We start from the raw sequence: 27,040 nt of genomic DNA on the forward strand, positions 1-27,040 counted from the left end.
CTACAATTTTGTGTATAGGTCTGCTATGCAGAAGGAGCATGTGCACTCCATTGATTATAAATAGAAAAGGGGTGGTTTGGATGGCGACGGATCAGCAGCTATGGGTGTGGGGCAGTGCTCCTAGCGATGCCCTAGTGCTCGTAACAATCTTACCAGACCGTGAAGCAAGTGACTAACCCACTAGAACAAGGCAGAGGATAAGGGTAAAAGAAGGTACCTTCATCCTCAACGCCTCCTGGGCAATAGGGGGCTATCAGCAGTTTAGATTCGTACAGCAAAACAAATAAGCCCTTATATGGCTTCGGCAATGGAAAAATAAAAACCTTACGTGTCTTAGAATGTGAGTTAGAAAACAAAAGAGGGAAAGAGGTTAACTTAGGCTACTTCCACTTGGGATAAATCCCATTTGTTGCTGCTAATATGAGCAGCAGCACTGTTTGCTTAGATCAGTGCCATGCTCCTTGGAGAAACTTAATCCCTTTAGAAAAAAACATCTAGCATTATATAAAAGCGCCACCTGAAATTGGTTTTCTCAATACAGAATTTGTCTTGTAGACACGCATCACTCATGAAGGTAATTTTCTACGCAAAAGTAAATAAATGATATATGCGTATGTCTGTACATATTCGCCATAACATTGAAGATATTCTGGGGAAAAAAAATCCATGCTGCAGAAGGTTTTGGCCCCTTCTGCTGGAGCTAACCTGACTCTAGGCTGGAAACTGCACTGATTCTTCATTACTACTTTTTCTTTATTACATCTTTCAAATCTGTACTGGACAAAATTTTACATTGCAGTTTACAGATGGCCGCTAAAAACAATTGGAAGAGGAAATTTTTTAGGATGTTAAGGATGCATATTCTGAATAAAAATGAATGCAGGAATCTACATGATTCTGAGCAAAGGTCATATTGTGATGGTTAGACAATTTAGACAACAGAGACCATATAACTATACAATTTTTGCACTTGGTTTGTTACTTTGAGCAAAAAGTGAAATAAGGAATCAAAATAAAAAAAATTATAACAAAGAAATGTTTAGTTATGTAACAGTTGAAATAACTTCAGTGTATAGTTATCTCATCTAAATTGCTTGAACTATTTTAAAAATAATATGAAATTAATAGAAAGAAAGACAATCAATATCTTAGACATATTCGGTATCATGAACTCTTTAATTTAATTGTAACCTCTAATTCAATTGTATTTTATAAAAAAAATATATATAAAACTAAATATATAAAAAATTTTTACTACCTGTGATAATTACTTACACATTTTGCTGTATTATTTTCAGCCTCCTTGCCCAGTGCCTTTTGAACACGCATGTTTTCAGAGTATACATCCTGTCGTAAAGCATAATGCAATGGAGGTCGCTTAAAGGGGGTTGGCCACTTCTTATACATTATTACCGAAAGGGCCAATATTTAGACCTATGGTGCCTTCAGGGATTCTACTCCCCTTTAGGCAAGGTCCTCCGGCCATTCATACGGACTGCGCGTCCCCGCTGCGCTCCTCCTCCGTCCTCCGGAAGTTCGGCCCAGGAGAGGCATGTGATCAGCAGTGCGTCCACTGCTCCTTCCCGGCATCCACTTCGCGTCAGGCATTTGGCACATGCGCAGTGCTCTCCTGTCCCGCTCGGTCTAAGGATCCTGGTATGTGTACTACTGAGCACATCAGAACGGGAGAGAGGCAGGACGAGAGAGCACTGCCAGCAAGGTATTCAGTCTCTGCTCAGTGCTCTCTCGTCCTGCCTCTCTCCTGTCCCGCTGTGTTATCCTGGTACAGTATGTGTACTACTGAGCACAACAGAACAGAAGAAAGGCAGGATGAGAGAGCACTGAGCAGAGACTGAATGCCTTGCTGGCAGTGCTCTCTCGTCCTGCCTCTCTCCCGTTCTGATGTGCTCATTAGTACACATACCAGGATCCTTAGACAGAGCGGGACAGGAGAGCACTGCGCATGCGCCAAATGCCTGACGCGAAGTGGATGCCGGGAAGGAGCAGTGGACGCACTGCTGATCACATGCCTCTCCTGGGCCGAACTTCCGGGGGATGCAGGAGGAGTGCAGCGGGGACGCGCAGTCCGTATGAATGGCCGGAGGACCTTGCCTAAAGGGGAATAGAATCCCTGAAGGCACCATAGGTCTAAGTATTGGCCCTTTCAGTAATAATGTATAAGAAGTGGCCAACCCCTTTAAGTTTCTACTTTACATATATCCTGATTATTCCTATTTTCTCTAGAATTGCTCTATGTTGGAGTCCCTGTACTTTTCTGCTTTTCGTACAGTTCACCTAAATTACAAGTGGAAGTAACTATGAAGGAACACCAAAGTAACAACATCACTGCATTTATCTTAGTTGGATTCCCAGCACATCCAAAACTACAACCTGTGCTCTTCACCATCTTCCTTATAATATATATTTTAACTGTATCAGAAAACGTGGTCATCATTGTAACCATCAGAATGAATAGTTTACTGCACAAACCAATGTACTATCTATTGTGCAGTCTTTCTGTCTTGGAAATCTGGTATGTCACGGTCACTGTACCCAATCTCCCACATAATATCCTCACTCAAAACAAACAGATCAACTTTTTTGCCTGCATGGCTCAGCTATACATTTTCATATCCCTTGCCTGCACGGAATGTGTCCTTTTAGCAGTCATGGCTTTTGATAGGTACGTGGCAATATGTATCCCTCTGCGGTATACAGTCATTATGAGTAACACTTGTTGCCTATGTTTGGCCGTTGGATCCTGGGTGCTTGGCTTTTCTATAGCTATGTTTAAAGTCATCTTTATTTTCAGATCCTCCTTCTGTGGTCCTAACATTATCAACCACTTTTTCTGTGATATATCTCCAGTGCTGAATTTGGCGTGTACAGACGTTTCTCTCGCTGAATTCGTGGATTTCATTCTCGGCATGATAGTTAGTCTTGTCCCTCTTGCTGTAATTGTGATCACCTATTTATGTATCATAAGGTCAATTCTGAAAATTCCAAAGAGTGCTGGACGGAAGAAAGCCTTCTCCACATGTGCATCGCATCTTACAGTAGTCGCCATATTTTATTCCACAACGTTTTTTATCTATGCAAGACCAAAAAAGATCAGTCCGTTTGATAGAAATAAATATGTGTCTATTTTTTATTCTGTTTTGACTCCACTTTTAAATCCCTTCATCTATTGCCTTAGGAATAGTGAGGTGAAAAAATCTATTAGAAAGACTTTTAGGCTATGTTATTAGAATATACAGTATAAAACCATATTAGCTAATTAGAACTTTGATGTTTTGTTTAAAAGGGTTCAAATGGTTTTTAGGTCCATAGCACTTACAGTATATGTCCCAATTATTACTGATGAACATTTTTTTAATGATGTGTTCACAGACAGCTGTCCCTACCTTAAAGTTATACATACTTGGTCTCTGAGAGGATGGTCTATAGAGAGGATGGCTCCTTTACCATGAAAAGACATTCACATCTTGAACCGTAGTTTTCAATAGCTGCCTGAATATCTGGAAATGAAATAACTGTAATTTGAAAACACTTAAAGGAGTTATCCTTTATTTAATAATTTTTTTAATTTTCTTAAATTTTTTCTTTTTTTTTTCTTCTTCTTAATAAAGTTCCTAAAAAATTATATGTCTGTATGCTCTTTGACTTTTTTTCTTTCACATGATATGTTTTTAAAATTTCCTATAGAGTCACAGTATTTAACCTTGTCTTCCTTCTTCTTCTTCCACTGTACTCTGCTCACTAAGGGGGATATTTACTAACAAATCTAAAAACACGATTTTGTCAAAGATGTTTTGGCATAATTTCCAATCTAATGTGTTTAGTCAGATTTATGTAAATTGTCTAATAGCATAGTAAATGTGCCTTAAAAATAATGGTCTTTTAATTAGTCTAATAAATTCACCTGGTTCAGAGCAGACTTAGCGATGCGCCAATATATGCAACTTTTTTAAAAATTGCGCAGTTAATAGATTTAGCTAAAAAAGAATTCTGACGCACTTTCGATCTAATTAACAACAAAAAATCTAATTCAAAAAGTCGCATCTAATTTGGATAGTCTAAAAAAGCTTCATAAATTCATATTAGATTTATTTTGAGCGCAAACTAGATTTATTAGACTAAACACAGACGCAATTAGTTTGATAAATAAATAAATGTCCTCCTAAGCGTTCAGAGGAGGACGAGCATGTTTCTTAGCTCTTCTACTAGTTTACCTGATCTTTGGCTCTCTGTTTTGGTGATCGGGCTGTATTTATAAGTTTCAACATCTTATCTGCAGAAGAAGAGGCCAAACAAGTATAATTCCTTTTTCATTCTTAGACAAGCAGACTACTATAGGTATTGGCTTATATACCTAACAAAAAACAACAATGCTGGACAATAATTCCAAATATACCAAAAAGTATCTCTTTATTGATTACATAGCAAAGAACAACAAACACAGTTCAAATTTAAAAGAAACAGGAAGCAAGTACATACATTGGAGGGATGGTGAGCAAACAACAAATTAATAACATGTACAAAAATGCATTAGTAGCTATATGTGTATAAATGGTTATATATATATAATATGTGGAGGGAAAGACATATAGAAGACAGAAAAAGGGACTGAGAAGAGAAGACGGGGCCACAAAGAATAGCACGATACTAGTAAATAGGTAAGAAAGTCCACATATGGACCCCAGTTGGTAACTTCACATAACCAGTCAGAACACCTCACCACATGGGCTCAAAATAGAGCTATTGCCCAACACCACCACTTACCCAACGCTGCGTTTCGCCTACAAGCTTTGTCAAGGGTCAAAGCTTGACAAAGCTTGTTGGCGAAACGCAGCATTGGGTGAGTGGTGGTGTTGGGCAATAACTCTATTTTGAGCCCATGTGGTGAGTTGTTCTGACTGGTTATGTGAAGTTACCAACTGGGGTCCATATGTGGACTTTCTTACCTATTTACTAGTATCGTGTTATTCTTTGTGGCCCCGTCTTCTCTTCTCAGTTCCTTTTTCTGTCTTCTATATGTCTTTACCACTATATATATATATATATATATATACACATATAGCTACTAATGCATTTTTGTACATGTTATTAATTTGTTGTTTGCTCACCATCCCTCCAATGTATGTACTTGCTTCCTGTTTCTTTTAAATTTGAACTGTTTTTATCTTTGCTATGTAATCAATAAAGAGATACTTTTTGGTATATATGGAATTATTGTCCAGCATTGTTGTTTTTTGTTAGGTATATATTTTGGAAGCTGTGCTTATGGACGGATAGTTATTTAGGGGTCCTATTGTAGGTAGTATAGGTATTGGCTTATGTGAATTAAACATCTTCTGAACTCTATGATCACAGGTGCTCACTACTTTGCTATCGAGTATTTGCCCAACACTAGGGGGCATAGAAAGGTTTGTGGGAAGACCCTTTACCTCTTTTATGTTGGTCTATTTTAGTTATTTATCACCATTTTTTTTAATCTTTATTCAAATATGTGCAGTAAACAGTAAAGATACTGGGGGGCATTAATTTAGACTGACAAGATACAAGGAACCTGCGTTTGCAGGTCAATCAAAATTTCTTTATTCCAAGACCCATAAGACCATGGACACATCAGCGTGCTTCTCACAAAAATGTCTACGTGTTTCTGGTGCTATCCGCACCCTTGGTCACGACAAATACTGTTTCACATCAGCCAACATTTAAACATCTTGTTCCTCCTACTGATGACATCATAATATGGCTCACCTTACATGTGACATGTGATTATAATATGACCAAGGTTTCGCTCAGTTAAAAACAATCCACTGGGTTTGGCAAGAAGAAGAACGAGCAGCAGGAGTGGGACATCAGAAGAGCATCCATACCTGGGTGAAGTGGGTCCTGAGTGGAGGCTAGTTCTACAGATACAAGGGGTATGGCTTCCCAAGGCATCTACAGCATGGCTGTACCCTATTTGTTGGCATTAGCTCCATAAAAAAGGACTACCTCCTAGAAGTTCATGGATAATCTTTAACCCAATGAGGAGGTAGAGTATATCCCTATGCAAGGGCTATGTGGATAGAGGGCTGCCACAATCACCTGGCTGGGTGTGTTGGCACTAGAGCCTTCCTCTACCCTCATGGAGTTGGAAGAGTGGGAGAAGATCCCCTGAACCTATCTCAAGCCCTAGTTGACACACCTGAGACCACTATCAGGAAGCTGACTCAGAGGAGTAGAAACCATCCCCTCAGTGGCCAGTCCCATCTTACTAGCCCCTCCTACATAGTCCCTCTAGTGACTGACACTATGGATAGTGGAATAGTGGCAGTCATTCCCCTGGAGCCTGTGAGGTATATTCCACCACGATGGCTGTCATCCTACATTGACAAGTGCCCCCAACTGTGTGTGCCACAAAATATAGGTCAATCCTATATCTTGTTCTGCATTACCTTCTTGCTAAGTAGGGATGGGTATAGAGCTTCAGTTGTATGCACCCTTTGGGCACTTCTGTTATATGTTTTGTAGGCCTAATCGTGCAAAGTGTTAAGTTGTGCCAAGTTGGCAACATGTAACATTTAAATGCCTGGTCATTAGACCACTTATGTGCCTGTAAAACTGCCTATTTTTATGGGGGGGGGGGATTAGTTTTATTGGGGTGTAAAAAACACACTACTACTGTGATTGCTCCTGCCATCTTTTATAAAAGATAATGTTTGGTGACTATTATATGCCGAGGTTCAAATGGACCCTATGATGATCATTACTCGCAGGTCATGTCACGAGGGTGATTAAGACTATTGAGCCTATCAATCTACCACATAAATTTCTATATATCCCTTCCAGATGCTAATTATGCTAGATTACTCATATAGGTTTTCTATACCCCAATATCTCATAAAACTACTCTCAGCCACCACCTATACTTCTCAGGCAATAGGGGCCTAATGTGGATATCTTACTATATCACAACACCAAAACTAGTCTCACTATAAGGGTAAAGTTATCGCTTCTGAAGTATAAAGACTACAAGGAAGATTCCCCATGGACTGACACCGGTCCCTGCTTATCCTTGGATTATAACCACAATTCTACACTTCAAAATTCTGGTTGGTGATGTCACTGAGAGGAGGCTAGTCACATGGCAATGAGGGACACTCCTCTTTTTATGAACCTGTTGTATATAAATCCCACAACAATGCACTCTTCTCCTTTCTCAATGTTGTGGATTTGAGTTTGCCTGACGACACCGTCATTATTGCGTGAGCACCCCCATATGAAGGACTTTTGTTACCTATATTTTAAGATCGAGAGCGCTATCCAGTTTGCATAGCCACTAGCAGTGTCGATCTCTGACTGCTGCAAGCATCCTCCCATAGGTAGTATCCCCAATGTAGGTAACCTCACCCCAGTAGACAATATCCCCAGGTAGGCAATCCCCCAATATTTTAGTATTCCTAGCAGTGACCCCACCAGTACATGGTTTCCTCCAAAATTAGGCAACTCTCTGTAGGTAACGGCCTTGGTAATCAGCCCCACAACCCCAGTATGTAGTATCTCCTATGTATTAGGCACCTGCTAACAGGGAGATTATGTACTCCTATACAAAAATCCCCCTGTTAGCCAATGTATCCCCCCAGAAGATAGCACCACCTATTATAGGCACACTGCATGTAGGCATGCCCCCTATGTAATTACAATTATAAAGAATCCATACTCCCTTGCTGCAGGGCTCCAGAGCGGTCATCCTGCACCTTCTCACCTCTCCCTCCCCACACTGCGAGTGCACAAGGTCACTTGTGTGACAAAGTGCTGGGGGAGGGAGCACTCTTGTGGCCAAAAGCACAATGCTACATTTGGCATTAAGAGTGATTGGCAGGTTGTGGAGCCAATGGCTCCTTGCTTCATCAATTACAGCTCCTGATTGGGAGCGCATACAGTTAACGGGCTGACAGTTGACCCCCACCCCAGGACATGAATGGTAGCATTAAGTTAGCTAGCATTTAGTAACGTGCCAGTGCAAAAGTAATTCTTTTTTTTTATCACACAGGGAATCGCATGTACCCTCTCAACCTGTGCCGCATAACCCTTTTGGCATGCGTACCTCAGGTTGAGAACCATTGGCATACAGCAAAGGTTTTCAAAGACCACAATAGTACAAATGTATGTTGTTCAAAAGGCGTGCGTCTCTTAGTGAATTTGGCTGGGGGAAAGAGGGTGGGGCCTAATTTAAGTAAATCCCACCCAATGTGTTCAATCCAGATCTGTCTTATGTGAATGTAGTAACCAGAACAGGATGTTGAGCGTGTGAGCATTCAGGTCTTTGCTTGCTTACGTCAAAAATCGTTCATATGTTGTTGATCGTTGATTTAGATCTGAACCTGAAATTATCGTTAATCGTTCACTGTAATTCCACATTCGCCAATTTTGTTCGCTCTTTACATTGAACCCCTTTCACAGTTGTTAAAAAAAGACCAACGGATAGAAGGGTTTGGGCTAAAAGGTAGAGACAGCAAGGTGATTATGTGTGCTGATGTTTATCCGGGATCCAGGCACTGGCTTGCCAGCGGTGAAGGAACAACTTACACTATTTGGTTCCTACTCTGGGTTCCAAATTAACTGGACCAAATCAACACTGTTAGAGCTGGACCAGCGGAGTCTTTGAAACACTTGGCTCTCAAGAGAAAGGTAGATTACCTTGAATATCTAGGGATAAAAGTAGCTGCAAACCCTGAAAGATATGCTTTATTAAATCTTAAGCCTTATTTGCATAGGTTGAAAGGCAAGATCAATGTTTGGCTTAAACTACCATTGTCAATGTCCAATAGAATAGCCTTGATAAAAATGGTGGTCTAGCCACAAGTACTATATTATCTTAAATCACTTATATGCCACAGTAAGACTAACTTCCCTGCTTCCAATAATTAACTAGTGTCATAATCATATTGGGGAAGAAATAGGGGGATAACTCAGCACTAACTAACAACAAAACCTACAAAAAATTGCTGATAACCCAAATAATGTTGATAAAATTACTTTTTATTCATTCTTAATTAAAATACATGTTAATAACAGAAAGAAGAATTGGAACTGGATTGGCAGAGCACATGGGCTATATACTTTGTAATGAAGAAAAATCTGCTGGAAATTACACAGAGATATAAACATTGGGAGCATCGTAATACAGCTTCCCCTCAGTATGATCAAACAAACATAACTAGTAACATCAACAAACATCGAAGGATACAATTTTCAATACCTCGTATGTGTTGGTACACAGAAGCCCAGTGCCGTGTGCCCCGACGTACGTTTCGGCTTGAACGCCTTTATCGAGGCACCTCGAAAAAGGCGTTCAAGCCGATTCTTCTTTCTGTTATTAACATGTATTTTAATTAAAAAATTAATAAAAAGTAATTTTATCAACATTATTTGGGTTATCAGCTATTTTTTATATTATCTTAAAGCAGCACCGGCCTAGATCCCGGATGGCTATTTTTTGCGCCTGGAAGTTATTTTAGGTAAATTGATTTGGGGAGGAAGGAGATGCAGACTTTACCTTACCATCTGATATGGGGAGCTGGTCTTTGCCAGATTTTTGTTTTTCTTTTTTATTGTATATAATCCTTCAGATAAAGCTGAATGATAATACACAGTGGAGAGAGGTGGTTTTTGGTATTGAGAACTTGAGCTACCACTCGCTATATGAATTCCTGGATTCCCATAGGTGGTCCCTTCCCGTATATAAAGAATGGAAGATGGTGCGAATGTGGGGGAAGGTATGGTGGAAAATTAAGAAACTTTTGGGTATTACAGGGTATACTTCTTATACCCCATTGTGGGGAAATTTACAGTTGACACAATTGGATAATGTTAGCGATCACTCTTTTTGGCACAATCACAGAATTACGCTAGTGGAACATTTATTTAGGTTTGGATACCTAAAGACTTTTGAGGAAATTAGGACAGAATTTGCACTACAATCACTGTAATAAAATTTTTAACAAATAAAAAACTACAAAAAGATTATAATACCGTGTGACTGGGATAACAGTGAGCTAAAATGTATGTGCTATTATAAAACATTATGTATCTTGTTTAGTGAAAGCTGTGAATGAAAAAGTTTTACATGCTAAAAAGTGATAAAAAAGTCACATGTACTCTAGCAAAAAAACACTGACTCCCACACAAATTCCTAGATGAAAAAAAACAGAATATGACAATAGAAAGCAATTTTTAACATAGTATAACAAAGCAAAAACTACAAAAATTCTCTATTACTGTAATTGTACTGACCGACAGAAAAAAAGCTTACAGTTTTACCGAACTAAAAATGTACCAAAAAAAGTACAATAAAGAAAAAAGGCTGGCTCTGGTGATGGAAAAATAAAAATAAAGGAGGGAAAAACTCTCTGTAGTGAGAAGAGGTTAAACTTTTACTATTTACACTGATTGTTCCCTTAGATCAGTGCCACGCTCCTTGGAGAAGCTTAATCCCCTTAGAAAAAAACATGTAACATTATATAATAGTGCTGTATAAAATTGGCTTTCTCAATGCAGAATTTGTCTTGTAGACACGCATAACTCATGAAGGTAATTTTCGACTCAAAAATATATATGTGTGTATACTCACTGTAGATTTGTCACGACATTGAAGCTGCACTGAGGTTTTGGCCCTTTTCATTGGAGGTAACCTGACTCCCAACTGCCTGATTTGGAAACCGCAGATTCTGCATTAATACTTTTTTTAAAAAATTTTATTGCAATGTATCTTTAAAATCTCTTCCTTGAAAAGTCTCTACAATTACCATGCAAGCCTCACAATGGGACCATAAAGGCAAAGAATCTGGATGGTATAAAGACCTCTAACACAGCAGGGACCATTGACAGTAACCATACCTTTTTTGCACTGGGGTTCTGACTTCCGTTTGAGCAAAAAGTGAAATAAAGAAAGAAAATTAAAAAAAAAAAATAACTTGAAAGAAATTATAGTCATGTACCTTAAAACAACTTCAGTATACTGTACTGTATATCAGTAATGACTGGGAAGTATGATGGGAGTTATAGTTTTGCTAGAGTGCCAAAGTTTGATCTAAACTAAACTACTTTAGGCTAGGTTTACACATCTTTTTTGGCCATTCGACAACCGCTCAATTCTTAAATTTAAAATTTGATTGTAACTTCTAAATACATTTTGTTTTCTTTGCTGAAATGTAATCTAATATATACACTACCGTTCAAAAGTTTGGGGTCACCCAAACAATTTTGTGTTTTCCATGAAAAGTCACACTTATTCACCACCATACGTTGTGAAATGAATAGAAAATAGAGTCAAGACATTGACAAGGTTATAAATAATGATTTGTATTTGAAATAACATTGTTTTTACATCAAACTTTGCTTTCCGTCAAAGAATCCTCCTTTTGCAGCAATTACAGCATTGCACACCTTTGGCATTCTAGCTATTAATCTGTTGAGGTAAGCTGGAGAAATTGCACCCCACGCTTCTAGAAGCAGCTCCCACAAGTTGGATTGGTTGGATGGGCACTTCTGGCGTACCATACGGTCAAGCTGCTCCCACAACAGCTCAATGGGGTTTCTGATCTGGTGACTGCCCTGGCCACTCCATTACCGATAGAATACCAGCTGCCTGCTTCTGCTGTAAATAGTTCTTGCACAATTTGGAGGTGTGTTTAGGGTCATTGTCCTGTTGTAGGATGAAATTGGCTCCAATCAAGCGCTGTCCACGGGGTATGGCATGGCGTTGCAAAATTGAGTAATAGCCTTCCTTATTCAGAATCCCTTTTACCCTGTACAAATCTCCCACCTTACCAGCACCAAAGCAACCCCAGACCATCACATTACCTCCACCATGCTTAACAGATGGCATCAGGCATTCTTCCAGCATCTTTTCATTTCAGGTTCTTCTTTGTGATCCAAACACCTCAAACTTGGATTTATCCGTCCACAACACTTATTTCCAGTCTTCCTCTGTCCAATGTCTGTGTTCTTTTGCCCATCTTAATCTTTTTCTTTTATTGGCCAGTCTCAGATATGGTTTTTTCTTTGCCACTCTGCCCTGAAGCCCCAAATCCCGCAGCCGCCTCTTCATTGTAGATATTGACACTGGTATTTTGCGGGTACTATTTAATGAAGATGCCAGTTAGGGACTTGTGAGGCGTCTGTTTCTCAAACTAGAGACTCTAATGTGCTTATCTTCTTGCTTCTTTTTCTACTCTGGTTAGAGCCTGTTTGTGCTATCCTCTGAAGGGAGTAGTACACACTGTTGTAGGAAATCTTCAATTTCTTAGCAATTTCTTGCATGGAAACGCCTTCATTTCTAAGAACAAGAATAGACTGTCGAGCTTCAGATGAAAGTTCTCTTTTTCTGGCCATTTTGAGTGTTTAATTGACCCCACAAATGTGATGCTCCAGAAACGCAACCTTCTCCAAGGAAGGTCAGTTTTGTAGCTTCTGTAACGAGCTAGACTGTTTTCAGATGTGTGAACATGATTGCACAAGGGTTTTCTAATCATCAATTAGCCTTCTGAGCCAATGAGCAAACACATTGTACCATTAGAACACTGGAGTGATAGTTGCTGGAAATGGGCCTCTATACACCTATGTAGATATTGCACCAAAAACCAGACATTTGCAGCTAGAATAGTCATTTAGCATATTAGCAATGTATAGAGTGTATTTGTTTAAAGTTCGGACTAGTTTAAAAGTACAGTGCTTTTCCTTCAAAAATAGGGACCCCAAACTTTTGAACGGTAGTATATATATATATATATATATATATATATATATAAAAATATATATATATATATATATATATATATATATATATATATATATATATATATATATAGATAGCGCTATACAAGAGATAGGGGGTAACAAACAGGAACAATACAAGTTCAAAAACACATTACATGAAGGCAAATGGCAGAGTGGTACATGGGGGAAGAGGACTCTGCCCGCAAGGAATTACAATCTATAAGGTAAAGTGTAGTCAGTCAATGGTGATGCAGAGTTATTGTAGGTTGTAGCCTAGTTTGAAGACATAGGTTTTCAGGTTACTTTTGAAGGACTTGATGGTGGATGAGAGCCATATGTGTCGGGGTAGTAAGTTCCAGAGTATGGGGGAGGCTCAGGCAAAGTCTTGGAGGCGGTTGTGCGAGGTACGAACAAGGGGGGAGCGCAAAATGAGGTTACTGGTTGATCAAAGGATGAGTGAGGGACAGTAGCTGGATATCAGGTCACAGATGTACAGATGGCCTTGAACGTCATGGTCAACAATTTAAAGTAAATACGTTGGGCAATGGGGAGCCAGTGAAGGGATTGGCAGAGGGGAGAGGAAGAGGTGAAACGAGAGGAAAGGTAGATTAGTCAGGCAGCAGAGTTAAGGATAGACTGGAGGGGAGCAAGGGAGTTAGATGGAAGGCCAGAGAGGAGGATGTTACAGTAGTCCAAGCGACAGATGATAAGAGCATGTACCAGCAGTTTTGTGGAGTCAGGGGTGAGAAAAGAGCGGATTCTGGAAATGTGAGGTGAAGGCGGCAGGAGGTGGTCAGGGCCTGAATATGTGGTTTAAAAGACAGGGCAGAGTCAAAGGTGACCCCAAGGCAGTGGACTTGGGGGACAGGGGACAGAGTGCAGCCATTGATAGTGATTAACAGGTTACATGGCTGGGTGGAGCTCGATGGGGCAAAGAGGATTAGTTCTGTTTTGTTCATGTTGAGTTTTAGAAAGCCAGAGGAGAAGAAGGAAGATATGGCCGACAGACACTCTGGAATCCTGGATAGCAAAGAGGTGACATCCGGACCAAAGAGGTGAGTGTCATCAGCGTAGAGGTGGTACCTGAAGCCGTGGGATTCTATGATATGTCCCAGGCCAGAGGTATAGATGGAGAAGAGAAGAGGCCCAAGTAAAGAGCCTTGGGCAACGCCAAAAGTGAGGGGACGAGGAGAGGAGGTGGTGTGGGAGACACTAAAAGTGTGGTTGGAGAGGTAAGAGGAGATCCAGGAGAGGGCTGAGCAAGTGACGTCAAGGGATGAAAGAATTTGTAAGAGGAGAGACTGGTCAACTGTGTCGAAGGCAGAAGATAGGTCAAGGAGAAGGAGCACAGAATATTGGCGTGAGGCTTTGGCAGTTAGCAGGTCATTGGCCACTTTGGTTAAGGCAGTTTGTTGTTCCAGGAGTTTTGAGGCAAAGGCGAGAAGTAGGTAGGGTCAAGGGATAGCTTTTTAAGGATGGGTGGGATGGTTGCATGTTTGTATGGAGATGGGAAGACGCCTGAAGTTAGTGATAGATTGAAGAGATGGGTTAGTGCTGGGACACATGCTGAAGAGAGGTTGGGGATATTGTGGGATAGGATTGGTTCAAGTGCGCAGGTGGTGAGGTGTGATGTGCAGAGTAGTTTGGAAAGACGTTCTTTAGTGATGGTGGAGAGGTGAGTTAGTGAGGAAGATCACTGAATGGGCATGAGGGCGGGCTGAGGGGACTGTAAGGTGAAGCTTATTCCAAGCGTACCAAGGTGTACACATGTACACATGGTATATACAATGTAGTGGCAGCACAATTGTCTGTTGTAAACATGATTTTCTTCTGCTGTATATACATATACTTCCTGCTGACATTACTTTTCTGTATGATTTTCAGACTGCTTGACCAGAGCTATTTGAACACGCATGTTTTCAGAGTTTGCGTCCTGTAATAAAGCAAGTTGCAATGGAGATCGCTTATTAAGTTTCTACTTTACATATATCATGAATATTCCTACTTTCTCTAGAATCGGTCTATGTTGGAGTCACTGTACTTTTCTGGTTTTCGTACTGTTCACCAACATTACAAGTGGAAGTAACTATGAAGGAACACCAAAGTAACAACATCACTGCATTTATTTTAGTGGGATTCCCAACACATCCAAAACTACAACCTCTCCTCTTCACCATCTTCCTTATAATATATATTTTAACTGTATCAGAAAACGTGGTCATCATTGTAACCATCAGAATGAATAGTTTACTGCACAAACCAATGTACTATCTATTGTGCAGTCTTTCTGTCTTGGAAATCTGGTATGTCACGGTCACTGTACCCAATCTCCTACATAATATCCTCACTCAAAACAAACAGATCAACTTTTTTGCCTGCATGGCTCAGCTATACATTTTCATATCCCTTGCCTGCACGGAATGTGTCCTTCTTGCAGTCATGGCTTTTGACAGGTACGTGGCAATATGTATCCCTCTGCATTATACAGACATTATGAGTAACACTTGTTGCCTATGTTTGGCCGTTGGATCCTGGGTGCTTGGCTTTTCTATAGCTATGTTTAAAGTCATTCTGATTTTCAGATCCTCCTTCTGTGGTTCTAACATTATCAACCACTTTTTCTGTGATATATCTCCAGTGCTGAATTTGGCGTGTACAGACGTTTCTCTTGCTGAATTGGTGGATTTCATTCTGGGCATGATAGTTACTGTTGTCCCCCTTTCCATTATTGTGATCACCTATTTATGCATCATAAGGTCAATTCTGAAAATTCCAAAGAGTGCTGGACGGAAGAAAGCCTTCTCCACATGTGCATCGCATCTTACAGTAGTCGCCATATTTTTTATCACAACGTTTTTTATCTATGCAAGACCGAAAAAGATCAGTCCGTTTGATAGGAATAAATATGTGTCTATTTTTTATTCCGTTTTGACTCCACTTTTAAATCCCTTCATCTATTGCCTTAGGAATGGTGAAGTGAAAGAATCTATAAAAAAGACTCTTAGGCTATGTTTTTAGCATATATATATATATATATATATATATATAGTATACTGTACTGTTCTAGTATACTGTTTTGTTCTACAGTGTTAAAGGACAACTCCGGTGGGACCCCCCCCCCCCCAAAAAAAAACACAGACACACACAGACACCATACTCACCATCCCTCCGGTGACGATCGCCACTCCATTCGCCCGCCGTCCGCCTCACTGTCACCGCCGTCCGCCGTCCAGCGATGTCTCTGACTTCCGGGTCCTGGGGATGGAAAAGGCTGCCAGTGTGCTTGAGCACCGGCAGCCTTTTCATTGGCTGGAGCGCATCACATGGCTTCCAGCAACCTCAGCCAATCAGGGCTGAGCAAGCTGGAAGCCATGTGATGCGCTCCAGCCAATGAAAAGGCTGCTGGTGCGCATGTGCACCAGCAGCCTTTTCCGTCCCATTCACTCTCCATGAAGACGCCGAGGAGGAAGAAGACCCGGACCGCCCCCCGGCTCTGACGTCTTCGTCACCAGATGCCGCCCGGGAGAAGAGGACCGTGACGACCGTAATAGGTAATGTATACATTCTTTAACTTCCGGGCGGGGGGTCGGGGGTCCGAAAGTGGGGGAAGGGGGCCAGACCGGGTATTTAACCACATTACAAAGTTATATAACTTTGTAATGTGTGTTAAATAAGCTAAAAAAATTTTTTGCCGGAGTTGTCCTTTAAGGTCTTAAGGTCCATAGCACTTACAGTATATGCCCCAGATATTGACGCTGACCTTGCATGTTGCACAGGAATGCATGTTAATTATATATTTTGTATATATTGATCCTTGTGTTTGACAAACAAAGTGACATGTCATTCTAACCTATGGCTTAGTGCCCACAGAATCTTTATAAAGTGAATGTACTATCAGGTACAATGCCTTCAGATTTTTACATTAAAAGACCGGTGCTAGTGCAGGGATGCTGGTGCTGCCATCCTTTTTTTGAACCTCGGTCCGGTTCCCGCGCACAGTGTCAGTCTATTTCTGGGCCCCAGCTCGGCCTGAAACACTGAAGGTGGGGCCAGAAATAGATTGACGCCGTGTGCGGAAACTGGCCCGAGGTTAAAAAAAGCACCACAGCAGCGGCATTCCCCGCACCGGTGTCAGTCTATTGATATAAAAATCTTAAAGCAATGTACCTAACGATACATTTGTTTTAAGTGAAAAAGGTCCATCTTTTAATAACGACGGACATTTTTAATGCTCATGATCATTGATAATGTCCATTATTATTAAAATATAAAATTCAAGAGCAATGATGGTGAAAGGACGGTGAAAACTGTGTGAACAACTATAAAAAAGTTGTTTGCAAAAGACGCCCGCAAATAATTGTTATGATCATTATTTTGATGTCCGCACAAAAAAAATTTGTTACTCAATACACTGTGCATTGGGTGGCCGTCATTCCATCGATTTCGGACGTCTTTTCTTTTTTTTTTTTTTTTTACTTAGTGTGACCATAGCCTTAAAAAACACGTGGGAACATATCCTGTGGCTTATTCAATTTGGCTTATAGTTTGTTAGCAGAAGTTAGTAGTTCATCAACTTTTCTACGTTTTGTCTACACATTTTGTATGACACATATTTTCATACATTTGAATTACACGGACTACTGTAGGTCACAAAAATAAAATGTGGTGTATTATTATTGTTAAAAAAGGATTACATTAAAGTCTACAAAAAAAATTCATACTGATGGCTCCTTTGCCATGGGATTTTTTTATTGATGATTTTTTTTAAAAAACAGTAATTTGTAGCCCCCTGGGGGACTTTTATAATAACTCCACTGATCTCTCATAGAGATCGATGCAGTACATATGTACTGAGTTGATCAATGAGATCAGTGCTCAATTACAATGGACGGCCTAGATCAGCGTCACTGCGGTGCTGAGGCCCAGCACAGGCAGAAGCAGACCACCAGGAATGGGGATTAAAACCCATTAAATGCAGCTATCGGCATGGAGCAGAGGAGAGGAGCAGAGGAGAGGACATGATGGTGCTGCTGCCGGTGAATCTTGTCCAGCAGTATTACATTATGGAAATCACTGCAAAATGTCCAGCTGTCGTCTGGTTTTGGAATCAGCATCATTGGGATAGGCTATTGACTATGGGATTACTAATTTTTTGGGGGGGTCCAACATTTTTTAACCTATTCAGAGATATGGCCTTGCCTTTGGCATTCTGTATGGTCATATTTATTCAGAATTTAGAGTGATGCAAAATTTTAGGGGAAAGGATTGTTGACCAAAAAGGCCAACTGGTCTATCTATTCTGCCATATATTATTTCCTTTATTTTTATCTTAGATACATGTCTATTTCAGGCAGGTTTACATTCAGTTACTGTATATTTACCAACCCCACCTGCGGGAAGTTTGTTCCAAGCATGTACTATCTTTTTAGTAAAGTAATATTTTCTCATGTTGTTCCTGATCTTTCCCCCAACTAACCTCTCACTGTGTCCTCTTGTTCTTGGGTTCAGTTTCTTGTTTAAAACCCTTTCTCCCTGAACTCTATTTAATCCTTTAACATAAATAAATGCTTTGATAATGAGCCCCTTTCCCTTTTCCCAACAGACTGTACAGATTAAATCCTTAAAGGCCCTATTACAAGGAATAGTTATCGTCCGTTACGGACGATAGTCGTCCTGTGTAATAGAAAGCAATGATCAGCTGACATGAATAATGTCGGCTGATAGTTGCAGTCGTTTGTCTTTCAACATGTTGAAAGAAAAACGACTTAGATAGCAACAATCTGCTGCCGTTGCACCGTGGAACAGGAGAGGTGGCAGCAGACCACTGCTTTGGCCTATGGGCTGCCTAGATGATCTAGCAATCATGCGGGCAGCCCCCCCTCACCTCCCTGTGGGCCCCCCAACCTCCCTGCACCCCTCCTGACTCACCCGCCCTCTGCTGCTGCGTGTAATAGCGGTGGCAGCAAGCGAAGAACGAGGAGAAAACGAGCACTGACAGCGCTCGTTTGCTCCTCATAGTCTCCCCATAGAATAGGGATTAAGACTGTCCTGATAAGTGTTTTTCTTAATCTCTTCCACCTTTCATTTTATAGCCAATCTTTCAGGGCCATTCTATCAATTTGTTTCTTCTTTGTAGGGGAGGCCCCCAGAAATGAACCCAGTATTTCAGATATGGTATCCCAATCTCCCTCTTCCTCTCTTATACCGCTAGCTATACAACAGAGCATATGACAAACATTCCCTACTGCCTGGCTGCATTGTTGACACATTTTGAGAATGTCAGAAATCCCCGCCCCATAATCCTTCCTTTCCCAAGGGCTTTATTTTAAATTTGAAAACATTGAACTTCAGTTTCCGTTGATTTGATCATTAACTAGTAAAACTAAATAATTTTCCATATTACATATACCTCCAGGAACATCAACCATGTTGCACACTTTTGTGTCATCAGCAAACAGAAAAAACTCACCGCAATGGCAAGATACAGACCCAATACAGATAGGAAAATCACTAAAAGCAGCCCCCGCACTGCTGAAAAAATCTCCATAAAAATAATGAGGCTCTTGGTATATCATCCCACCATCCCACCCCAATAAGTTGGCCTCATGACTGGGATGGGCCTACACTGTATTTTATCCTCTCCATAGCATACAATAAGCCTATGCTCTGGGCATGCAAAAGTAATTTTTCTTTATTTTATTACACAGGGAATCGCATGTACACCTTAAACCTGCACTGCGTACCCCTTTTGGCATGCGTACATCAGGTTGAGAACAATTGGCATACAGCAAAGTTATTGAAAGACCCCAATAGTAGTAATGTATGTAGTTCGATTAGATTAGGCTCTAATGTGGAAAACCCCTTCAAATTTGGCTAACTGTGGTGAGTTTACTGAAGAAGACTTTACTCAAGGTAAGTTGTAACACAATCCCCCCTGAGGCAGGATGTACACTGGAAATGATTTATGTGAAAGCCACAGAGTCTGGGAGAGTCCTTATACAGCTTCCTAGGTTAGGAACAGCTCCTTTCCAATAGAATAGTTTTTCAGGGTAGAGTAAAGCCTCCTAAACCTCACATGGTGCCGTGAACATAATGGGGAAGATTTATGAAAGGGTGTAAATATACACCTGGTGTAAACTGCCCACAGCAACCAATCACAGCTCCTCTTATATTTTACCAGAGCTGAAAGCTGAGCAGTGATTGGTAGCTGTGGGCAGTTTACACCAGGTGTATATTTATACCCTTTCATAAATCTCCCCCAATGTGTTTGATCCAGATCTGTCTTAGGTGAATGTAGCAACCAAAACAGGATGTTGAGCTTTGGTTACTTACGTGTAGGAGGTATTAGGGTATGTTCACACTGAGTAAATGTGGCAGAATTCCATTGCGGAATCCCACCTGTCTCAGTGTCCCATAGTTTGTCTATGAGAAGGCTTGCGCGGGGCCTGCTCCACCTGCTCTTGACATGTCAATTCTTTGCGTGGAGAGCAGAGCGGAGGTGCCAGATCCCTCTCATAGACAAACTATGTGACCCTGGATTCCCTGGTGGAACTCTCTGCCACGGAATTCCGTCACATTTACTCAGTGTGAACATACTTCCCTTACTGGGAACTGGAACCTGACTAGGCCTCAGGTTTTATACAGAGCCTAGCAAAAAGCAGACAGGTGTAGGCTTGTGCACTTCTCTGGCCTGGGCCAGACTCTAGCTAGAATGTTCCAGCCCTTGGAACTTAGGCTTGCAGTGATTGGTTATAACCCAGAAAGGGGTTGAGCTTGGTAGACTCCTCCTTCAGATCACACTACAGAAAAAAGATCTCTGAGAGAAAGTCATGTGACTAAGTAGAGTACATTCTTGATATGTGACCACTATTTATGGCAAATAAATAACAGTATAAACCTTTGCACGTCTGAATGATTTATGTAAAGTTTGTTGAAATTATGGGCTGAGTTCAGGAGTTGCTAACGGTGGCTGGCATCAGAGATAATAATAATAGTAATAATATTTATTTGTATAGCGCCAACAGATTCTGTGGCGCTTTTTTCCCCCATTCATATAGTACAGGGGTTACATAATACACAGTTAGATAATTAGAATAAAAAAAATACAAAGTGTAAACGAGACCTGCTCATTGGAGCTTACAGACTACAACTGGGGACGAGACCAGGAACAATGCTTTATTTGCCCATGGTCCAGCTATTGTACATAGTTGGAAAGAACAGGATGAACCGGTAACAACGCCAATATCTGATTGCAGGTAAAACATATAAAGTGCAGGAACCGTCAGAGATATAGAGTGGGGGGACGACAGAAGGGGAAAAAAGTTTAGGGAATGTTATAAGCAAGCCTGAAGAGATGAGTCTTCAGGACACGCTTGAAACTGTGAGTATTGGGTATGAGTCTAAGGCCTTTGGGTAGGGCGTTCCAGAGAACTGGTGCAGCACGAGAAAAGTCTTGGAGGCGGGAATGAGAGGTTCTGATAATCAAAGATGTTAGGCTTAGATCATTAGCAGAACATAGAGCATGGGTAGGATTGTAGGTGGAGATGAGGGAGGAGATGTATGGAGGGGCGGAGTTTCGGAGAGCTTTATGGGTGAGGGTGAGGAGTTTGAACTGTATTCTGTATTTAATGTGTAACCAGTGCAGTGACTGGCACAGAGGGGAGACGTCAGATGAGAGAAAGATGAGCCTGGCTGCAGCATAAAGGATCAACTGAAGAAGGGAGAGCTTAGAGAAAGGAAGACTGCAGCAACCTCCTAGTTGCTGCAGTCAACAGTGACTGCTGCATCCATGTTTTTAGATGATCACAGTGTAACAGGAGAAAGTACAATGCAATACATAAGATAATACAGGGTACTATACAAGTGATGTAATATTGCTTGTACAGTACAGGCCATCTAGGGAAAAAAATAAACTTGTAAAAAATATTTTCACTTACTGTAATAAAAATTGTAATCATCCCCCTTTTCCAATTTTTTAAACAAGCAAACACATAAAAAAACTACAAAAAGATTACTATACCCTGTGAATGGGATAAAAGTGAGCGGAAATGTTTGAGCTATTAAAAACATTATGTATCTTGCTTAGTGAATGCTGTGAATGAAAAAAAAAGTCTACTCCAGCAATGAATGAGCCTCCCCACCTCCCCCACAAATACCTAGATGGAAAAAAAAATAGAATATGACAATAGAAAGCAATTTTTAACGTGGCAAAAGCAAACAAAGCAAAACTATAAAAAAAGTTGTATTACTTTAATTGTAGTGACCTACAGAAAAAAGCTTACATGTTATTTTTATTGAAAAGGGTACCATAAAAAGGACAACTTCTTCATTAAGAAATGGGCTGGCTCTAGTGATTGAAATATAAAAATATTGGGAGAGATTTATTAAACATGGTGTAAAGCGAAACTGGCTCAGTTGCCCCTAGCAACCAATCAGATTCCACCTTTCATTCTTCACAGACTCTTTGGAAAATGAAAGGTGGAATCTGATTGGTTGCTAGCGGCAACTGAGCCAGTTTCACATTACACCATGTTTGATAAATCTCCCCCAATGGGGCTTAGAATGTGAGTAGGAAAACAAAGGAGGGAAAATTCTCTGTAGTGGGAAAAGGTTAAACTCTTTCCACTTACACTGATTGTTCCCTTAGATCAGTACCACGCTCCTTAGAGAAACTTAATCCCCTTGGAAAAAATCATCTAACATATATGATAGTGCTGTATGAAACTGACTTTCTCAATGCAGAATTTGTCTTCACTCATGAAGGTAATTTTCCATACAAAAATATGTGTGTGTACATAGAGTAGATTTGTCATAACAGTGAAGCTACACTGAGGTTTTGGCCTTTTCATTGGAGGTAACCTGACTCCTGACTGCCTGATTTGGAAATTTCAGTTTTGGGAATTGTAGCTTTGCAACAGCTACAAAGTTTAATGTAAAGCTGTGTTCACACACAGTAAAATAATACCAAAATACGGCCAAATTTTGGAAAATTTACCAGCAGTGCACACACTGTATAGAATAACGTCTGTAACTTATTATGACCATCAAAATAATGTACATGCTTTATACTTAACATCAGCTTTTGCAAATAAAACTAATTTTTTCTCTACCTGTTTACACATTGTTTTACTTTCACTCAAAATTATGCCCGTAGTTTATTATTTTACTGTGTGTAAACATACCTTAATGTCATCAGTTAAACTACTTTAGAGAATAAAATTAATAGAAAAAAAGACATTCTCATGTTAGGTAAACTCAATTCTTAGGGTATATTCACACGGGCGGGTTTGCAGCGAGATTCTAGCTGCGAGCCCGGCAGGTCCTGGCAGTTCCCATACACTACATACTTGCTGCGGTCTAAACGACCGCAGCGAGTATGTAATTCTGCCGCCCTTAACCCCTTCTGCTCCCACCCGGCTCCCCCGCTGTAAGCATACTTTACCTGTCCTTGCTGCACGGGTCCGGCGTCCTGCTCTCCGTCCGGCCAATCAGTGGCTGCGGCTGGGCAACATACTAATTGGCCGGACAGGAGAGCAGGACGCCGGACCCGTGCAGCAAGGACAGGTAAAGTATGCTTACAGCGGGGGAGCCGGGTGGGAGCAGAAGGGGTTAAGGGCGGTATAATTACATAGTCGCTGCGGTCGTTTAGACCGCAGCAAGTATGTAGTGTATGGGAACTGCCAGGACCTGCCGGGCTCGCAGCGAGAATCTCGCTGCAAACCCGCCCGTGTGAATATACCCTTAGAGTGTCACTGTCGTGAGATTTTTTTTTGCAGAAATCAATAGTACAGGCAATTTTAAGAAACTTTGTCATTGGGTTTATTAGGCGAAAAATGCATTTTTATCATGAAAAAGCTCTCCCCCCTGTCTTCATTGTTCTCCTATGGAGAGAGCTAAATAAAAGACAAAAACGGCAACAAAGAGTTAATCTACAAATACCCCACCCTGTATCTCCTCTGACCATCAGCACTGACTGCTCTGAGCTCTGATTACAGCTGTCACCCAGCTCTGTGCCTGTAATCCTCTGTTATCTGCTTTCTGCTGTCTGCTAACTCCTTCCTTCCTCCTCCCCCCTCCCCTCTCTATAGGAACAGACAGAGTGTGACTCATGCAACAAGTCACAATTTTCAGATTTTTTGCAGTGGATGGAAAAGAGGAAGGGGGGGGGGGGGGGGGGGGGCTGGGAAGAGGCTTTTTACATGCACATAATGGCATATTTGGCTAATAAACCCAATTACAATGTTTCTTAAAATCGCCTGGGCTATTGATTTCTAAAAAAAATAAAAATAAAAAATACGACAGTGACTCTTTAGGTTTGATTGTAACAGCCTGTACTCTTACCCAGAAGGTCTCCCTCACCTTCCAAATCATAGTAGATCCACTTCAGGCTTGAGGTTGCATCAGGGGACAGGACTGTGGAAATAATCTTTCCATAGCTGTAACCCCTCTCTCCCCGGACAGGGAGTGCTGCTATACTGTGCCCACATCTGCCCTGCTCATTCCTTCATGCTCCCTGCAGTCTCTGTCAGCCTTTGTGTTTCCTATTCTCTCCACTCCTGCTATAATGTACCTGCACTAACTTTAAACTATACACACTGCTGCTATAATGTGCCTTTTGTAAAAGTACGGCCGTTGTTGCAATCGGCAACAACGGCCCTACTGTGCACAAAAGGACACGCTGCATTGTCTTCTGTTGCGGCCCCACACTTTATAGTGTGCTATGGGGAGTTCTGATGCGGGCGCACACGGATGCGCCCACATCAGAACTCTGTGGCGTGAAAGATCATCCGGCTGGTACTGCAGTACCGGCCGGGATGATCTTTTCAGAGATCTTTTCTCTTACTGCATGTGAACATGGCCTCACTCAGCAATAAACACTGCTGCTATAATGTGCCTGCACTTATACACAGCTTTACACATTACTGCTATAATGTGCCTGCTAGTGATGAGTGAACCAAACTGTTATGAACCAGTTTCGTTACGAACTTCGGGACCGAACCGAACTTTGAGAAAGTTTGTTACAAATATGGTAAAAATAACAACGGCGACGCAAAATTGTACTTTTGTCACAGAATAGACCAGGATACAAGGGATTATTACTCCTATAATCCTTTGTATCCTGGTTTTCTGTGAATATTAAGATGTGTGACGTCACCCCTGTTAGGATGAGACCTTAAATTAGTCTCCTCAGATATACCTGGATGCTGCCTATTAAAAAATGTAATGTGACAGCCGTCTGTGAGTATTAACCAAGACACATGAAAGCAACTTCAGTGTTCAAGCTTATCGAATTTATTAAGGGAAAATCAGTTCATATCTTTACAATCAGGTTAAAAAAATGGAAGAACCCTGTTTAGCCGCAACAACAAAAAGTTTAAAAAAAGAGTCCAAAAAAATTCCCATCACTGTCTGAAAAACAAAAAAAGTCCTATCACTGTCCCAGAAACAAAAAAAGTCCAAAAAAAGTCCCATCACTGTCTGAGAAAAAAAAGTGTCCCATCAGCTGTCCCATCACTGCACAGTGGTGTAGAGAAATGTTGGTGACTCATTGGGTATCTTGGTGTCCAAGACAGTGCACCCCAGTGCTGATGTCTGGTCCTTTAATTATGGGCAAGGGCAGTACATGTCTGTTACTGCTCATTGGGTCAACATTCCCCCAGAAGACCCCCCCAGCCTATTCCTGCCACTGTCACCTCCCCGGCGCTTTAGGGGGCCAGTTCTGCAAAAGTTCTGCCTCAACCAGCTTGCAACCATCCACCGCTTTGACTGCAGTCCAACCTGCCCAGGTGAGCCTGGTGAACGAAGCCACAGTGGGCAGGAGCTCCTCTGGACCATTAGGTAGGAGATATATGAATGGCTCACCCAAGGTCAACTAACGGTGGGAAGTGTTGTAGCCCACAAAGGGAGGAACCTTTTCTCTGCAGTGCAGCAGGGAGGGCTACGTCATACACCTTCATACACCTTGTATGGCACATGTGATAAACCTCATAGTGCACAGGTTTCTTCGAACATGTCGTGCCAATTGTTGATCCCTTTTGAGGACGCAACTCTGTGAGCAGGCATCAACGACATCATCCCACTCGTCCGTATTCTGGAAAGTGCGGTAACCAACATCATCAGCGAGGAATCCCAGGCCACCACTCCAGGCTGAACATCCTCCTCCATGAAGAGTCTGTTTGCAATCATACTGGCCTGGGTGCAACCAGGTACTGTCTCCTCCTCTTCCTCAGCAAATAGTCTGTTCTCAATCATACTGGGCTTGGTGCAATCAAGTGGTGCCGCCTCCTCCAATTGTCTCATTTCAACCGTACTGGGCTGTTTGCAATTAAGTGCCTCCTCCTCCCCCTCCTCCACACTGGGTCCAATACAGTACTATTACTATTACTATTACTATTACTATTATTGCTGCTGGTTCCACTGTCAAATGTCTGTTTTCCACCCTACTGGGTCCAAGGAACTTTGTGTCCTATGTCCCGTGTAATCACTTACACCTTGGCTATTTTTTTTTTCACTATTTTTGCACTTTGAGTTTTTCCACTTTTTTCATTGTAATAGCAACTGCAACTAAACAAAACTATACCCTATCAGACTCCCACTATTGTAGCTGCAATTATTCAGCCGTTATTGCAAGGTTCGTTTTATGTCCGGTTTGTACAAATCCGAACTTTACGAAAGTTCGCTGGATCGAACCGAACCGAACTTTTCAAACGCTCGCTCATCCCGAGTGCCCGCACTTACACTCAGCTATGCACACTGCTGCTATAATGTGCCTACACTTACACTCAGTCATTCACACTGCTGTAAAGAAAAGTTTCTGTCACTGTCCTCCTGCACAGCTCTGTGATTCTCACTTCCTGATTGGTCCATGCTGAACACACACCCCCTCTCCATTGCTGTCATGTGACCACACAGACATCTGACAGCAACCCTGCTTCTCTATTCTAGCCTGTTTTGCTACGCTGCTGCATTATGGGGATCTGCATTTTCATCTTGTATTTTCAAACGGCTGCTGGTCTTTCAGGTTTATGAACTTACTTTACATTATATACCACATGCTGCTAGTTTAATATGACATATTCTGCTGTTTCTAAATGTTTGTTTCATTCAAGTATACGTCCTGTAGTAAAGCATAATGCAGTGGCAGTCACATTCAGTTTCTACTTTACATATATCCTGATTATTCCTACTTTCTCTAGAATCGGTCTATGTTGGAGTCCCTGTACTTTTCTGCTTTTCGTACAGTTCACCAAAATTACAAGTGGATGTAACT

General features: G+C 41.2%; 2 protein-coding genes across 2 annotated transcripts; both read left to right on the forward strand.

Annotated features, from left to right (window-relative positions):
- Window positions 1–2,318: 2,318 nt before the first annotated feature.
- LOC138786435 (olfactory receptor 6B1-like) lies at window positions 2,319–3,248 on the forward strand. The gene has a single exon (XM_069963423.1). It carries the CDS (start codon window positions 2,319–2,321, stop codon window positions 3,246–3,248), a length of 930 nt encoding a protein of 309 aa, XP_069819524.1.
- Window positions 3,249–14,859: 11,611 nt separating this feature from the next.
- LOC138786436 (olfactory receptor 6B1-like) lies at window positions 14,860–27,038 on the forward strand. Its single transcript, XM_069963424.1, has 3 exons — window positions 14,860–15,776; window positions 15,970–15,982; window positions 26,967–27,038. The coding sequence occupies exons 1-3, from the start codon at window positions 14,860–14,862 to the stop codon at window positions 27,036–27,038; spliced, it is 1,002 nt and encodes a 333-aa protein (XP_069819525.1).
- Window positions 27,039–27,040: the final 2 nt, after the last annotated feature.

The sequence above is a fragment of the Dendropsophus ebraccatus genome, chromosome 3, assembly GCF_027789765.1.
Source record: "Dendropsophus ebraccatus isolate aDenEbr1 chromosome 3, aDenEbr1.pat, whole genome shotgun sequence".
Classification (NCBI taxonomy): domain Eukaryota; kingdom Metazoa; phylum Chordata; class Amphibia; order Anura; family Hylidae; genus Dendropsophus; species Dendropsophus ebraccatus.

Bases quoted from the DNA above. Each gene is read 5' to 3' on its own strand.
- LOC138786435 (XM_069963423.1), top strand. From the start codon at position 2,319: ATGAAGGAACACCAAAGTAACAACATCACTGCATTTATCTTAGTTGGA.
- LOC138786436 (XM_069963424.1), top strand. From the start codon at position 14,860: ATGAAGGAACACCAAAGTAACAACATCACTGCATTTATTTTAGTGGGA.